Source organism: Ambystoma mexicanum, chromosome 2q (genome assembly GCF_040938575.1).
Source record: "Ambystoma mexicanum isolate Mex_15411 chromosome 2q, UKY_AmexF1_1, whole genome shotgun sequence".
NCBI lineage: Eukaryota > Metazoa > Chordata > Amphibia > Caudata > Ambystomatidae > Ambystoma > Ambystoma mexicanum.
The window spans coordinates 672,235,184-672,253,661 of NC_090924.1; the positions used below are offsets into that span (position 1 = coordinate 672,235,184).

General features: G+C 45.5%; 1 protein-coding gene across 1 annotated transcript in view; it reads right to left on the reverse strand.

Annotated features, from left to right (window-relative positions):
* Nucleotides 1–18,478, reverse strand: part of LOC138568797 (transmembrane protein 104-like) — a 640,667-nt gene that overhangs the window by 15,341 nt on the left and 606,848 nt on the right. The window contains exon 7 of the mRNA XM_069646572.1: nt 3,066–3,165. Within this exon, the coding sequence (XP_069502673.1) occupies nt 3,066–3,165 (100 nt within the window). The remainder of the gene's footprint in view (nt 1–3,065; nt 3,166–18,478) is intronic.

Below are 18,478 nucleotides of genomic sequence, written 5' to 3' on the forward strand. Positions count from 1 at the left end.
GGACAGCCAAGTTTTCGGCTTTTATTCTCAAGCCCAAACCCCATGGGGCCTCAATCATGCTCCTATTTACACATACATGATGCTCTCTAGTCTCTCTAAACACTCTGTCCCAATTCTCCATTTAAATGTAAGCTTTTTGGTCCCTCTACCGGCATTTAGAATCATCACTTTTGATTTTTTTGTGTTGATTCTCAAATCATTGCTCCTGATGAAAGTTTGTAGGCACGTAAGTCTTCTTTGCAAGCCTATAGGTGTTTTGTCAATTAAGATCAAGTCATCAGCATATAGGACCAAGGGTACTGGGGTTCCATTAATTTTAGGAGGGAGGGCTATGACTTGAGCCTGATGTTCTGCTAAGTCTGACAAATACAGGTCCAACAGGGTTTGCACTAGGGGTCATCCCTTCTTGAGCCCTCGGTATGTCTTGATTTCTTCAGACAACTGCCCCTGCATCTTCAATCGGACCTGTATAGATGTTCCGGAATATAATTCCTTTATAGTAGCAAATGGGTGGGGCACCGCAACCCCTCCAGTTTTTTCCACAATCTTTCCCTGCTAATACCATCAAACGCCTGCTGTACGTCCATGAAGGCTATGTAGATTTTAGTTTTTGCCTTTTTAGCCTGCATTTTCAAAAGATTCAGCAGGAAAAGATTGGGGGAGGTTCCTACACCCTTAACAAAACCCATCTGACGGAGGTCCAAGACTAACACTTCATTTGCCCATTTCGATAGATGGTCCATTTTCAGAGCAGCAGAAAGTTTTCCCAGGATGTCAAAAGGGTGTTAGTGCGGATTCATTCTATCGCCCTTCTTGAAGATTGGCCCTATCACAGCCTTTTTCCACAATAAGGGAACTTTCTTTTTCCTCCTGATTTGTTGAAACAGCTGGGAGACGACTTTGTTTAGTTTTTTGAATCGATGACTTGTGAATTAGTCAACTCACTGTATTTTTACTTCTTTTCTGTGAATATTACATTCTCAGTCACAGAAATAATAGAGGGAACACTGTTAGTAATGTTTTTTAAAGAACAAAATGCAACGCTTCTGGGCTGTTGACTTACCTGTTTCCACCTAAAATGGGCTCACAAGGGGCCAGAGCAGCGGGGTAATCCTTAATGTAACACGCAACAGATCGGCAATGATAAAGTTAAGGTGATCCCTTCTTTTTCCTTGTACTTAATTTGAGCCACCAAACAATATTGTTGGGCATGGACTAAAATAAATGATAAGAATTTGCCCAACGAACATTATTACAAGTCACTAAGCCTTGGCATATGTGTTTGTTGTCTCCCTTTACAGGTGTCCAAATGTAAAATGAAAATAAGAGGAATCAAAGAGAAATTGTTTTACAAGAATTGAGGCTTGAAACCTTTTGACCATTGGTTTTATGGAATTACAGATAAGGGACCGCGGGTCCCGAAGAAAGTGTCAAAAGTAACCTAAAGACCACTGAAACCGGTCGACCCTTCCTATGGGATTCTTATGTGTTAACTGAGTGCCCATTGTAATTACCTTGTTTTCAATGTATAAGAGCCTATGTGAAGGAAGCATTCCAAATTTGTGAAACAACTCCCATCCGGGCCCACCCATTCAGCGTCTGTGTTATGTTATGTTATGTTATTGGGCATATGTATAGCGCAGTCTACACAAGTACGCTCTTCACTAGTGAAAATCAAATCCAGACGGCGTATAACTCATATGACTACAGGATCTGTATTACAGTGTAAAGGTGAAATAAGCCAATCACAGGTTAGCCGCGGGAAAAGAAGAATTTTCAACTGAAACATAATATTCTCAAGCAGCTCTAGCTTGATAGATGATGCATTATACAATAAGTGAAATTAGATTGTGGGGGTTGCACAAATATTCAAACATACACTATCCACATATTGCTCTTTTTCACTAAATTGTCTTCAGAAGACCCCCCGCCCAACATTCCCATGCACAAATTAATTATTGCAACAAACTTGTGCATCAAATGCACTATCCCATTTATTATAGCTGAATAATGTAGAGTAGATGCACGCCCAGCTCTCGGTGTACCATTCTTGCAAATGATGAAATGTAACACAGATGTTCATAGGTTGCTGGAAGATCAGCGACATTACTTCGGAGAGGACCACAACGAATTGTGTGGGAGATCCAGCGAGGTGCTTAGCAACAAATCACAAACAGATAATTTAGGTTGCAGCTTCTTTTTAGTATGGGTTTTTTCAGGGGATGTGTATAGAAGAGTAGGGGTTTGCTCCTGACCCCTGCTGTTTCCGATTTTGCACACCTACGGGCTGATGGCCGAGTTTCTATTCTTCTGAATAGGAGTTTAGCAGTGACAGCAGAAACAGCAGGGATTGGCCAGGCCCACCCTCCTTCCATCATTATTCCCCCTCAACATCTCTGCCGCCAAAACAATCCATTGCAGTGTCTCAAATGTCACCAACCTGAGCGCAGGAGATTATATATAGTTGTAGTAGCTTGGAGCATTTCTGCCCAGGTGAGGGTTCCACACCCTTGCAGAAAAAGCGCAATGTCAGAAGGCAATTGAATATGCGAACGCAGACCTTTGTCAAGTAGGGCCTTTTTCCACAGAGAAGGCCCACATCTGTGTAAACCAGAATGAGGACTAGGGAGGCGGAGAAACTCATATGCACAGCTTGGCGATGCAAGGCTTGAGGCACCCTAGATTCATGCAAGTTGGACCAGTTAGCAGAAAAAGACTACCACATGGGCAGGGGGGCGCACCACTGTATTGTGGGTTTGAAATAATACCAAGAAAGATCTGTGGTGTTGAGGGCATTACTGTATTCCAGTAAACATGTATTCGTGTCTACTGTACTTGCTTATTGAGTACTATAAAATGATGGCTGTTCAGCAAATGAGATCACTCCAATCACACATTAAGAAATGAGTACGATTTGTTTAACGTTAGAAAATGTCAGAATTTCCGCAAGCTGGTGATTGTTACCGCTTTTGTTGTTAGAAAATCAACAATTACAAATGTGGGTGTATCGCTTCAATTATTTCTTACAAGGACTTAGCCATTTTATGTAGTTAAGCATTACTCACCAAAACAGTTCAGTTAAACTGACAGGTACCATGGTACTGTACATGGCCAATGTACCATACATGCTTAAAATCAGTATAATGCGGCTGAGGGCGTCTCCAACTGGAACAAGTAAAGATAGAAAAAAACCTTCAAATATCAGACATTGTTCTCAGACAAACAGTCGTTAGCATAATTCTTTTTTTATATGTATTTGTATTCACTTTTTCAATGTCTATAGCATACATAGTTTTGCTCAGCTCCAATCACAATATAGCAAACATCAAATTGACCCTGATTTATGCTAGGTCTAGAATCTCACCTTCAGGACCAGGTACTGCTCTTTCCTAAACTATCAGACATGTATGCTTCATATGTGTTTTCATATTTGTATAATCAATTTCTTTTTCACACCCGCCCACTCCCTTTTTTAGAAGAGGATAGATTCTTTGCAGGTTGATCCTTTCTATGTGAACGAAATTGATAGACAGGAGAAATGTGGTACATTCCGGTTGTACTGTCACATATATTCCCTGTCAGATGTGTGCATGTGCATATGCCCAGCTTCCCTCTGGTTGCCATGCGGAGTAGAATTAACAACTCACACAATTACCACCTTCTCAATTGTACACAAAAGCTTTATTCAGCATTAAAACACATAAAAGCACAGCATGAACAACGAATACAACAATGAAAACATAAATGTTCTTAATACAGCAGAATTAACCAATTCATCTTACATAAAAACCTAGAGTAGCATTAGAATCCATAATAGAATTGCCATAATCAGGCTATATGTAATTTCATTCTTCGTAGCCAAGCGTGATACACACTTTTCAAGACAAAATAAACTGAATTGAGGTCAGCAGTATTTACACAAATATCTACAGCAGCACCAGTCAGTCTGACATTCTTCATTTTAAAAAGCAGGATTAAATAACAAGCCCTCGAGTCAGCATGTTATGCTGCTTCCATTTGGGGGTAAATGAGGCCAACCTCAAAGTATGTGTACGTAACTGTATGACGAGCGCACAGGCATAACGCAGACTAACACAGTCAAGATACATTTCAAAACCCCGGGTCTGTTTATATTGGTAAACAGATGGCCCGTACTTAGAACCTGACAGGCCAGCCTCATCCTAATGATGCTGGCCTTGTTACAAGCCCTTCTAACCAGAGCCTTTGCCCCAGGTGCCATTTCTACAGGGTTTAACCCTCTAAGTCCAGCTCAATAAGCATAGAGCGGACAAACTTGAACCATGGAAGTAAACCAGTCTCAGGAAGATAGCTCAGGGGTAACACGCTTGCCTTGGAAACAAGACGACGTGGAACAACGCAGGTTCAATCCCGGGATCCGCTCTTAAAAACCTCTGTGTTTCAAGCACATTATAAATAACCTATTATTAAATATAAATAAAATTATAAACCAGAACCAGACACATTCAGCAGATTACTCAAAGCTTCTCTCTATTTAACTAGCTCAGGGGCACTCTAGATCCTGATCCAAATAAATCCTCTACAATCACATCAATATATAGACAAAATAAGAGGGGCGCCATCACACAGCCCTGGCGCACCACCCTTTCAACCTTAAAGCACACTGCAGTCACCCCCCATTCCCCATCTCACCGTGGACTTATTAGTGGTATACAGTGCTTGGATACAAGCTAACAGATGCCCGGGACTTCCTTTACCTTTCAAAATAGCGCATAACTTAACTCGAGAAACACAGACAAATGCTGTTCGTAGGTCCACAAATGTTGTGTAAAGCTTGGTGTGCATTAAAGAGACATAGGGCCTCATTACACGGTAGGCGGAGAACCATGGCGCTATTAGCACCATGGTTCATGCCGGTAAAATACCGGCACCACCTTGGAGGAAAGGGGAATTACCGCCCCATTCCAAGGTTGGCGGGGCGGTAATTCCCCCTTCCACCATTGCCCTTCCCCATTCCAATTTTTGCCCCATAGGGCATAATGGGAATGGGGAAGGCGCTAATTACGGCACCGCAAATTGCGGTACCGTAATTAGCTCCCTGGGTCCCTTTGCGGGTTGGTTTTTAATGCCTGCAAAAAGCAGGCGTTAAATTCCCCAACCCGCAAAGGGGCCTCGTAGTAAGGCGGTAAGGATTTACCGGTACCGGTAAAATACTGGTACCGATAAACCCTTACCGAGTACCGTGTAATGAGGCCCATACTTTGCCAAAATCAGTCCCAACCGAAAACACTGGTCAACCGTGCTGACCCCACGTTGAAAACCAGCTTGGAGATGATTGATTTTGGACTCCTCGGTTACCCACTGCTGCAGATGAGTCGTGAAGACTTTGGTGTACACTTTACCCATGGCATCCAGCAAGGATATAGGTATATAATTTACTGGTACTTTCTTGTCCCCTTTCTTAAAAACAGGCAGAATAACTGCCTCATGTCATGATTCTGGGACGCTTCCCATTCTAACAACAGCATCAAACACCCGAGCCAACACAGTATCCAAAATGCCATTTTCATCCTTCACTTGGTCAATGGGTATTGAGTCTGGGCCAGGGGCTTTCCCACCACCAAGGTGAGATTTGCCTCGTCAACTTCCTTAATTGCAAATGGGTGGATTATCCACTGAACAATTCAGTTGGGGATCCATATTCGGTTCTGGGCCAGCACCCTCAGAGGTTTTGTACAAACAACTAAAATGAAGGAACCAAGAGTTTGCCGATATATAACAACATATCAAGTCCACAGGGTTTAGGTGTTTCCTAGTGATGAGCTTCCAAAAGCTCACCTGATCCCCCCTTGAGCAGAATCCCGCCAGAGCATCCCACTTATTCTTAACATATTCTGCTTTCTTTGTTGTTAGAACTGACTTATATCTTGCCCTTAAAGTTCTTTTTACAGACTTTATTATTCTCAATACAGCTCCTCAAACAAGTTAGCAGATTCAAGTTTAGCAGACTAACATTCCTCATCAAACCAGCCCCTATTTCCTAGGACAACATTTCTATTATTCTGGACTGGTTTGGTTAAATTAGGACTCAATGCCCTCACCATGTCATTAAATAGATGCAGAATTTGATGATCCAAAACAGAAACCATACAAATGACCGTAATAGCTTAAAACACACACCCAATAAGTCTATCTCCACCCCAGACCCCTCTCTGCCCATGGCCTTGACATATCTGACCTCATCACTAACAACAAACTAGACTGCTTAGAAATCACAGAAACACGGCTGAATCCTGCTGCTGGTCACTGACTGATAACCAAAGGAGGCGGAGTAGCCCTCATTGCTAAAAATACCCTTCCCATTACAGAAATCCCTAACCAAACCATCAGCTACTCTCAATTAAAATTAGCTTGTCCACCACAGCCATCCTTAGTATTCACTTAACCTACAGACCCCCAGCCCCCTGCTTACCTTTGAGGAAGACATTGCGCAACTCCTCTCCACAATAAGCCCTCCTCCAAAATCATCTTCTTTGGAGATATCAACTTAGGTCTCAATGAACCATCTGACTCCCATGCACATACCATAGCCAAAACCATTGAATCCCTAGGCTTCACACACCTGATTTCAAGCCCCATCCACGATAAAAGCAGCACGCCAGATTGGATAGCAAACCTCAACTGTAACACCACTATTCTAACCAACGTTCCTTGCCCCTGGTCTGACAACAATGTCATCATCTACAATATTACTGAGACAGCTCGCTCAGAGGTCTCATCTCAACCAGCTCTAGCCTCCCTCTCAAGAAACTCATGGAACATATCTCCTGCCAACATATTCCCCCTACTACTACCGCTAACAACTCACACAAACACAGACCCCACTAGCATGGTTGAGCTTTACAACCAAACCATCAACAAAGTAGCACCTCTGAGTTTACGTAAGCATAAACCAAGCACCCACCTTAACTCATGGTATGCCCCCAGTCTCAAAACCCTACGCTCCTCTAAAAAAGCGGCAAAGACTGCCTGGATAAAAATACCCTCTGACAAGAACAAACAGCACTTCAGAGCCCTCTCCAGGAAGTACAAACAATCTATTCTGCAAACCAAAAGCGCCACAAACAACAGGAGAATTGAAGAAGCCAGCTTGGGCACAAGAGAGCTCTTCGCAATCTTATGCGATCTCGAAACACCAGCTCCCCCACCAGATAATGCCCCTAAAGATCTCAGCTGGTGTAAGAAATGTCCTTACTCCAAACCAAAATTCCTGCAAAGAACAAACTCCTAACACCTAACCGGCCCCAACGAGAGCGTCCCCTCACCTCTCCTTCCACCTCTTGGTTCAAATTCACAGCCACTGAAACCATCAAGATCAATAAAGGACTAACAGCATCAAAATGCCAAGGAGACAATTGCCTGGCCAACATCATAAAGGATTGTGCCAAAGAGCTTACCCCCTTCATCACAACGCTTATCAATACCTCCTTCTCAACTGGCAATGTCCCAGAGAATCTAAAAGACGCCAGGGTACTCCCCCTCCTCTAAAAGCCCATGCTAGATGCCAGCATCCCCACCAACTACCGCCCCTTCACGACCGTACCCTTTCTCCTGAATATACTTGACAGAGCAGCCTATCTGCAAATTCAAGACCATCTCGAATCCCACAATCTCCTCGGCATCCGCCAATCAGGCTTCCGCCCGCCACGGAATGGAATCCACCCTCCTGGACTTCAAAATCCAAATGGACGAAATCAAAGACAATGGCAATATGGCCATCCTCCTCCTCCTCCTTGACCTCTCAGCAGCCTTTGACTTATTCAATCATAATTTTCTTTGCCAATACCCCTCCTCAGCTGCCCACTTCTTGGCCAAACCCATTGCCTGAATAGAGTCCTTCCTCTCCAACCGCACTATGAGAGTGTTTGCCGCCTCAGCAGTAGCCACGCCTTGACCAGTCACCTGTGGAGTGCCTCAAGGCTCATGTGTCTCACCAACCTTGTAGAATACCTTCACCAAACACTTCTTTGACCTCGGAAGGTGTGACAAACCTTGTTTTGTGATGGCGCTGGCGGTTGGTTGTTAACCAAAGGTTGTAGCCATTAATTATTTGAGTTGTTAGATATTTGGAATAATAGAGAAGGTACTCCTGACTTGTTGTCATCAATAATGGTTTAAACACATAATTCGCAGGCCTAGCAGGGCATGCCAGGTGAAGGTGAAACAAGAGCCGATGCGCGTTTCGACCGTAGTCTTTATCAAGGCTGTGATGGGTGGTGTAGTGACGTGATGGTTGTGAAGTGCATAGCGGCGCAGCAGTTGTAGGTCATTAGTTCTATACAGTTAGCATACAGTATTAATGGTCACATATCACATTGAGGTGGCAGAGTGTGAGTTGTGGTTGTAGTGACAAGTTAATTGGCAATTTTGAAGCAGCACATGTGTGAATGCAAATAGGTACATTTTCAAATTTAAACATTTGTCAAGTTGCAAATAAGCAAATTGAATGAGTGTCAAGGTACCAAGGAGAGAAGAACAGGATGGGGAAGGTGGGAAAGCAAGGAGGAGAGGATTAGAATACAGAGGAGCTGTGTTTGCTGGTTTGGTGTAGGTAGGAAGGGCTGGTGCTTACCAGAAGGTTGGTAGTTGATCCTGATTAGGAATGGAGTGCCTGTAGAGACCTCCCAGTAATAGAGTGCGGTGAGTTGGATAACCAATCTGGGGGAAGATAAGCCAGTGTTTGATCATATAGAAAAAGGCTCCCGTAAGTCTAGCCAAACAAGGATGATTGGCGGTGAGGAGCAAGCTGGTCCCTGGAGGCGGGTTGTAAAGGATCTGAGTGGCTAGCATAGGTCGACAAAAGACAGAGATGGGTGTGCAGGTGGTTGCGTATGTGCATGGAGTGGGTGTGGACGGGGGCCAGAGTCACCTGTGAGAGTCAGTCAATTACGAAGGGGTGGAGGGGCAGGAGGGCCTGCTAATTGTAAAGCAGACTGTTGGACACAAGTGTGTTTCGTGGTGCGGCTGGGGTAGGAGTGGCCGTGTTGTGAAAATATTGGTGGTTTGGTTAGAGAGTGAGGCTGCAAATAACCCATGAATTGAGAAGTTGAGAAGCGCCTGTCCCAGAGGGGCACATGGTGCTGTGTCCATGCAGGGGATGTGGCGAGTGTCACGGGTTGTGCAGCTAGTCCCAGGTATAGCAGGGATCAAGGGGCCACACGGAGGGTGTGCTCACGTGTGCTGCTGCTCCAGCACAGAGGGAAACCTGGAAGTCAGGCTGATAGGTGGGAGAAATAATGAAGTAGAACTTGTCTGAAGTCAGAAAGAAGCCAATGTACAGGCTTGGGGAGGTTAGTAAACTGTTGAGGTGTGAGGACACGGAGGCGTGTCATAGTGAACATGTAAGTGCGGGCGTGTTAGGGAGAATTCACAAAAATGTGCTAATTTCCCTAACATTTTGAGACCCCCAGCAACTTTGCTGGATTTCTAGGATTTGATTTTTTACCTGGGAAGAGTGTGAGCTTTTTTCCCCCACTCTTCCGTGCATTTTGATGTGTGTTTTACTTTTGTGTTCTTTGGATATGGAGTTTTAAAACAACTCCATAGGCATCATCTTTTTCTGTGTGTCACACAGCACCCTCAGTGCAGTGGCACATGGGTGTCTTTCAGACTCCCCAAGGTTTAAATACCTTCTCTGGGACTGACTACTGTTAAATTGACTTTACTAGCCTTTTTAAATTTACAGACCAAGCACACACTATCTTCCTATAGAGTGCTGGAGGGGTTGCCTAGTTTCCCCTGAGTCTAAACACTCTTGTAACAGTCAAATGTTACCCTTTCCCACTTGAAATGGCTGGTGGCAGTGGTTTTAAACAAACTACCATGATTTTTCCCGACCGTGAACACCAGTAGCTAAAAATCGGGTCATCCTTGTTTTCCAATATGGCACCCAAGACATATCTGTAAAAACAGACTCTGGTCAACTTTTTTCACCATTTCTTTTTGGAAAGGTCCTTCTTGTGTTTGTCTCTGTGCGCCAAACCAGGTTTGGTCCCTTTCTTCGTTGGCCTTTGGCAGGCTTCAGTGCTGAAGCCCTCCTCTGGTGGCTGAGTGTCTGGGGTGGACAGGATGTGAGGGAGGTGCACGAAACTCCCTGTGCTTAGTCCCCTAGGAGACCTGAATGCACTCTGGCGTGATTGGCCGGCTGGCTATTCGGCAAGGACAGCCACCGTGCTGTGTGAGTGACAGCCAGGCTGGAATGAATGGAGGAAACCTGTTTAACAGCAGTTCTCTGGGTCTCTGGGACTTGGAGAGCAGAGTCGACCACTGGAACGAAAGAACCGAAGACTTGCTGAAGGAAGACGACTGCTGCAACTCCTGGTCCACCGTTGAAGCCCTGCTGCAGGTCTGAATTGCCTGAAACTCCATCGACAGAGAAGCCCTTTAAGGTTAACTTCTTCCCTTGAGTTTGGTGGGAACAACCAACTCGTAAGCCGCCTAGACACCGTCCCCATACTGGTCGAAATTTTCTCCAGAGTGCTGTTGAAAACCGGATAGCCAGTGGGAAGGATACCCGTTTGTGGTCTTAAAGGCAATCACACCTTAAACCAATGTTTTGCCAAGCTTGTTGCCTCTTCCGTGGGCAGTGCAGGGACCTCCCAACGTCATCCTTCTTGTCCCCATGACTGAAGCTCAGGAACAGCAAGATCTGCAGGAACTGCCAGGAACAACTGCCTCAGCTACAGCTTTTCTTCACTTACAAGGTACTGTGCAAGTGCGGTGCAGAACTCTGCTCGGCCACGGTGAAAATTTGTGAAACTTTCCCAACTTTGAAGGCTTGTCCTTCCCTAAACAAACATCTAACATTTCGTCTGACCAAATTCTTCTAAGATCCATGGCAAAGACTTAACCGTTTACTACCAGAACTGTGCTATCCTATACAAGACTCTGAACCATTGACTTTGGCCCAGGCCTATTGAATTGAATTGCTGGTTGTAGTAAACTGAAACCCTTTGCCCTGCCTTTGAAAGTATTTGTGCTGTTGATTCTTATAACCTTGTCTTTTTACCCCTTTTTAAAGTAACTGAAGTGCAATTTTGCTCCTACTTCAGGGGAGCTGAACTTGTTCAGAAACTGATTGGTTGTGCATTGTAGTGTATTAGATTGTGATATTGAGCTGCTTTTGCTAGTGGAATGTTTTCCAAATGACTGTGTAAATAAATATATATTCTTTTACCAAGAAACCTTGAGTAAGTGTTTGTTTGAATCACTGTAATTGCTAGTCTTTTGTGTAACCTGTTGTACTGCTCACTTTACTCTTGAGATAAGTCTGGCTGCTCAGCCACTGCTACCACATTACTGTGCAGTACACCCTTGTACCAAAGGTGAAATTGTACTGACACTTGTAGTCTTAATTGCATGTAGTGTTCCCAAAGGGTACTGCATATGATTCCGCCTAACAGGGCGACCATGCTAAGATTGCTGAAGCCGGCTGGCATGAGAGTGACTAAGGAAGTGTCCTAATACGGATGCGTGCAGAGGAAAGGAGGCCGGCCATGCTGGGAATTGTAGCAGCCAGCTGGCACGTAGAATGACTATGGAAGCATCCTGGTGCGTATGCGTTCAGTAGGAGGGAGAGTGGCTGTGCTTGGAAATAGGTGAAGCCGGCCTCTTTGACCTCCTTGATGTCCTGGGTGTCACATACACTAACTACGCTGATGACACCCAAATCCTCCTACCCATCTCCGGAAACTACAACACTTGGCCTCATTATGAATCCGGCGGTAGACGTGCCGTTAAAAACGGCACCAGGCAATGGAGACTTCCTGGGGCATTACGGCCCTGGCGGTCCCTACAGCCAGGCGCCGGAAAAAGAAAATCCCCATTCCCATTCGAGTCCGATTGGACTCAATGGGAATGGGGAGGAAGGATCCACCAGCACTGTGTGCAACAGTGCTGGTGCATCTGTCAACGTCTGCGCGCGGGTGCCATTCGGCCCGCCAGGTCAGACCTGGTGAGCGGAAAGGCACCTGCATGCAGAACTCATAGTTTGCCGGTCCGGAAACAACGGTACCGGCAAGCTTACCGGTACCGTTGCTTCCGGGCCGGCAACCTCGTAATGACCCCCACTGATTCCAATGTACTCAGGAAACTATACCAAACCACCCAGGCCTGGATGGCACAACACGGCCTATGTCTTAATGACGAGAAAACAGAACTACTCCTTATTGGCACTCAATCTCGGCTAAACACACTCAATAACCAGCACCATCGCTAAAGAGTTAAAGACCTTGGGAGTATGTTTAGACTCCACGCTATCGCTAACCAGGCAGGTAAACTGTATTGCATCAGCAGCATACATTGTGAAACTGATCAATGCCTGCAGACCAATCCTGTCCACCGACAGTTGCATCACTTTCACCAGAGCCCTCATACTATCCACGATTGACTACTGCAACTCCCTCTTTCCTGTCACCAATGCCCACAATATAAAAAAAACTGCAGATCCTCCAGAATAACGCCATAAGAGCAGGTTTAAACATCTCGAAGAAAGACCACATTTCCTCACCCAGACATACTATCCACTGGCTCCCAGTCCGAGAACGTATCACATTCAAGACGCTAGCACTGACCCACAAATGTATCTCAAACCCTACCCCTACCTACTTGTCCAGGAAAATATCTAAGGCCCAACCAGCCAGAGCTACCCACAATGCCTACTCTCATTTAATCGTCATCCCCAGATACAGACAACAGAAAGCAGGGCAAAGCAGCTTCCCGGTGATCACTGCCAAACTTTAAATGCTCTCCCTTTAGCCTTAAGATTGGATGACTCCTTCTGGTGCTTCGCAAAGGCCTCAAAACCTGACTCTTCCCACAAGACCTAAAAATTTAAACTCATCTTAATATTTCTAACTTTCGCCACCACCGTCTCCACCCTGATCCTGACTAGAAATATTGCTGTAGACAACACTTGCTTTAATATCTCCTGTAACCACTACCTGTAATTGATGTACCTCCTTTGCCTGTAATCTTGCTGTAACCAAGTCTTCATGTATCCAGCGCCCAGATGCCCCCGGGTTTAGTGCGCTCTACAAATGTCAAAATAAATAAATATATACAAATAAATCAATGGCTCAATGATTGCATAAATATTTGGTTTTGCGACACAAATCAATAGAGGAGCACTTCACAGGTTTTCTTACATGCCCCATAATATCAATTTTTACTGCTGATTCACTGTGCAGACCACTCCACTGATAACGCAAAACACCACTCAAAGGGTTAGGATCACTATCACCACACTTAAGTAACTCAAGACTCAGCACACTATCCCAGTTTGCATACTAATCATAACATTGTCGATTCTCGAACTCCCCTGAAGGTCAACAAATGTATACGCTGATGGCCTATCAGGTGAAAATCTTCCATTGCAAGCCCGTACCAGCCTCATACAACAAGCTAGCGGCCTCAGTGGCATATTGATGAAACCCAGGGGGGGTTTCTGTCTCCAAAGGAGGTATCCCATAAGCAGTGTCCTGGTCCTTTCAATCATCAGTTGGTTCAAACTCAAAATTGAAATCTCCCATTGCCAGAATTTAGGGAGTCATTTCATTCTTATGTTCATATTCCTTAATCATGTCCACCATTTTCTTAATGCTTTCCAAAGGAGCAGGGCCACAAGGTATGTTATAGATGTTAAATATCAGAATAGGCATCCTGCTCAAGAGAACAGCTTCCAAACACTGGAGGTAATCAGATTCCGTTGGGATCATTTTAAAATCAGTATTGAGTGATGGGCTCACCAGAATTACCAGACCAACCTTAGGTCTGCCTCGTACACCTTTTTTTGCAGGAATAGAAAAAGAGTTAAAACCCTGCAGTTCAATAGCATTCGAAGTCCATGTTTCTTGCAAGCAAACAAGATCAAAGGAGTGAACAAATCGTACCCACTCTGAGTCAGACAAAAGGCCCGGCAACCCTGCCTCATTCCAGGATAACAACTTAACCTCTACAGGCTCAGTGATAACCACTGGAGGCGACAGTACAGGGATAGTTAGCAAACAAGGGTTCACAGGTGGCCCGGTGAGTGCTTTCCATAATGCAGCCCCGGCATCCAGGTAAGCCACACTGCCCCGTGACCTCCTGAAGCCATATTTTAAAAGTTTGGTGCCCCCAGGCACCACGCTCACCGCACTTCCCCATCCCCCTCTCCCAGTTTCCATTTCCTCCTCCCGCGTCCCTCCCGCCTTCCAACCCGCCCACCAACCCTGATTGGCCGCCCTATCCCCACTACAATTTACAGGCCAACGAGCACGCGGAAGTGCTTTCCATAATGCAGCCCTGGCATCCAGGTGAGCCACACTGCACTGCGTCCTCCTGATGCCATATTTTAAAATGTTGGTTCCCCCAGGCACTGTGTGCATCGTGCTCCCCCAGCCCCCTCTCCCAGTTTCCATTTCCTCTTCCCACGTCCCTCCCGCCTTCCAACCCGCCAACCACCGCTGATGGGGCGCTCTTGTGCCTTAACCACTCACTCCAAGGCAGCCCTCTGCCTGGCAGCCCCTGCGGCTAAGGTCCCCAAGGCAGAGGGCGGCTCCAACAGAGGTGGTCCAGAAAGTGTCAGCAGGTGTCCGCAGGGGAAGCCAGTGAAGCCGACCAGACCTCAACCAGCAGCAACCACAATAGTAAGTGTGGTATGGGTGGGGAGTAGAGCAATCACTCTACGCCAGAAACCCCTGCCACTCAACTTTACCTACGTCATATTTGTCAATGTAAGCAATGCCCGTCCTATCTATAATTGCAAAACAATAGCCTGCATCACATCTAGAAAGAATTGTGATGTCCTAACTAAGGATTGTGATTATTAAGTAGTCCAACATTTAGTGAGAGTTATGAATCCTTAGCCTGCGCCAGACCCAGACAGGATTGTGATTGTCAGCAATGCCACACTTAGTTAGAAATGTAAACTTTTGCATATATCGCATCTAGACAGGATTGTGATGGTTGGCAACACCACACTTAGTCAGAATTATGAACTTTAGCCTGCATCAGACCTAGACAGGATTGTGATTGTTAGCAATGCCACACTTGGTAAGAACTGTGAACCTTAGCATACATCATACACGTGTCTCTGTGTACCCTGCTTACTTCCTCCCCATTCGGTTATCGTATTACCCTACACCCCACCCCTATCGCTGTAAGCCCACCATTTGTCACTGTGTGACCGTGCATCGCTGAGTTCCCTGCCATGCTGTTCCTGTAATGTTGCTATGTATCCCAATGTATTACCCACCCCTCTCGTCATCATGTGAGCCCACCGTGCCAATATATCACTGTGCACTCTTCTTTCTTATCCCCATGATGTTACTATATATCTGTATGCCCCCTCCTGTCACCGTAAGCCTAGCCCACTGTCACTGTCCGTCCGTGTGTCAACAAAATGAACCTCCATATCATATCATTACGCCTACTCTCTACTATGCACCATCACTCAACTAGAACACAGCTATACCCCTGACAAATTCGGCCTAGCTGTTCACATACGAACACTACCCCATGAACACCTCAACACCCTGATAAAATGCAGCTATCTGATGACATTCCGGCCCAGCTGCTCACATAAGCATCCTTCAGGCCTAACGCAGCCAATCCCAGTCTGGATGTCCACCCACCAGACTGCACAAAATCCAAATAATATCTTCAACACCACACCTGACACTAGAATGCAGCTACTATACATCTATTACATCAGCTGCACACATAACTGGTGCACCCACATGCTCTAAGACACCACCTCTCCCTACTGACCCGAACTGCGGTTCCCGAGGGCGTTCAACCTACCAGCGCTTTGAGATCATACCAATGATATATAGAGCGCTATATAAATGGCAAGTAACATAACATAACAATGAACCCCCTGTAAGTCCTCCTCCCTTTCTCCCACCTGTCTGAACTGAAACTTCCTTCCATGGCCACTACCATGTCCAGCTATACTAGAATCATCCATCATGGGAGCACTCGGGCGTAGAGTGATATTGGTGCCAGCAGGGGGGAATGTACAGAGTTTAATAGACAACAGGTTTAATTCTCCAACTCCTTATTCTTTAAGGAAATACGAATTAAATCTCCTAAACCGGAGGGCATCCCCTCTCTATCACATTTCATGTAGTCATCACGTATAATCTATCTACAACCCCTAACAAGGCAGAGACAGTGGATGGTCTTATTGACTAAGGAGATCTGGTTTTCAAAACATCCCGCACCAAGACGTGGAACACCATGATTATACACAGTATTAAGGCTTTCAACTTTTGAGGACTCCCTAGAACCAAAAAGACCTAAATGGCCATCAGGACACATACCAGGCCCAGGATGGAGTTTTGTGCTTCGCCCTTCTGATGGATGTTTCCTAAAGACCTCATTACAAGTGTGGCGGTCCGGAAATAAGAGTGCCAGTAGCACCGTACCAGCACCCTTTCCTGAGTGCCACACTACAACTCTGCCTTCCTGGATCATTGCGCCTGGCAGGTCTGACCTGCCGGACGCAACGGCCCCAGTAGGCAGAGTTGTCACTGAAGCACCAGCAACGTGAGCAATGGTGCTGGTGCTTCCGTGTCTCCATTTCCATGGAGTCCTCGGCACTCCATGGAAATGGGGACTTACACTTTCCGCTGCCTGATAACCCGGGCCTCTGGGAATGTCCCAGTGGCACCGGGATCTCAGACGGTGGAAACTGTGTTACGAGTCCAGTGACAACCCCCCAGTAGCACCGGCGGGTTACTGCCGGACTTGTAACGAGGCCCTAGTCTTTCGGAATTACTGCTGTTGGTGATGGAATTCCATCTGTTAGAGTTGAATTCATAGTGTTGCTGTTATGAGAACACCCATAGGGCTCATTTTGGGTTCCATTCCTGCATCCCGATTGCTTCCCCCGTCACTGCTTTCTCCTCAAGCCAGGCATTCCCCATATCGTCTATGCGGTCCACTCCCCTCCCCATCTTCCAACGACCCATCACCATTCGCCACACTCAATATTACAAAACAGTTCGACAGAGGAACATCCGCTGCAATAATCATAGAAGCTGCACTCAGGACGGCCTGCCCCGCTAGTTCCCTGCGGGCGCCTAGCAGGTTATCGACTTCAGGAGGGGCCTTGAGTACAGTGTCAACAGGTAACTTATCCATGCTATTTCCCATACAGAGTTTTACAGCCACATCCTCGCCTTTTCCCTTGCCGGCACAGTGTTCACCAAACTAGCGTTCAAGCTCACAGGACTGACATATGAGGAGCGCTGGTGCCCAACAATTAAACCATCACCAACACTCACCTGCTCCCATGGCATAGCTAAATTATGCTGCAAATGACTTTCAATGGCATCCATTCCTGGGCAAGACTCTAAACCAGATACAGGAATAACATCATTTTTCCCTTTGGCACAGGAAGCTGGGCCTGCAACCCGAAAGGCCTCTAAGGGATCAATTTCACTTTTGTCCTTACCACGTTTCACCCTGCCTGATGTTACAATCGAAATATTTACTGTTGGGTCAGCAGTTATTTGTAACAGATCCATAGTCTCTGGGTCTGCAATACAATTAGAAACTGGGCCACCTCCTTCACCACAGTTAAGGAAGAAAACTCTTGTTGGCTAGGGATGGGTATGGCATCAATGGCATCAATGTCCTCCAGTAAGTCCTTTATCTCTGTAATGAGTTCATTCACATCTTTAATAGGCTTAAATAAATACAAATGTTTCTTGGCCCCATCACTGCAGAAATCGGATTCATGGCTTTTCTTTTACCCATGTTAAAAACTAAAAACACAAACACGGGTACTGAAGCCTTAAAATCAAAGGCAATAGTAAAATAATTTGAAACGCCGAGTTAATCGGAAAACACAATGTGACTTCTTTGCTTCTTAGCACCGAAATAATTAAAGTACTTTCAAGGTGTTGAGTACATGGAAACAGCCTTGGCCAACGGAGGCCCGACTGACTTACAGGGCACCCTTGGTCCGACTCCCTGCCCCTGGCCCAAAGGCAGTTCCTACAAAGAGCTCAAGAAAATCTGAACAAATCTGCAAGATTCAGGGCACCCTTACGTGAAGCACATCGCCACTGTCTTAACACTATTTGCCTGTATGATCATCCAGAGTGAGAAAAGACAAAAGAAAAATGTACCTTTTCGGAGGCTTACAAACAAACTTAGGCAGTGCAGCTTCGAATACCTTTATTTCACCGAATACCATTTCACTGAATGAGAAATCTTTGAAGTTTTTTTTCTTCGAATTTGTTTGGTAAGTGGTTACATTTTAAAACATAGATGGGGTGGGGTAAGGGTACAGGATAAGGTAGAGGAAGTGCGTGGTGGCGGGGAGTCTCCCCCTACATAATTAAAAAAGAATTTTTAAAAAAGAATTTGAAGATTAAACCATTAGGAGAAATGGATTCAGTGAAATCACATACATCCGTGCTGCTTGGATTATGTGCATCCCCAAAGG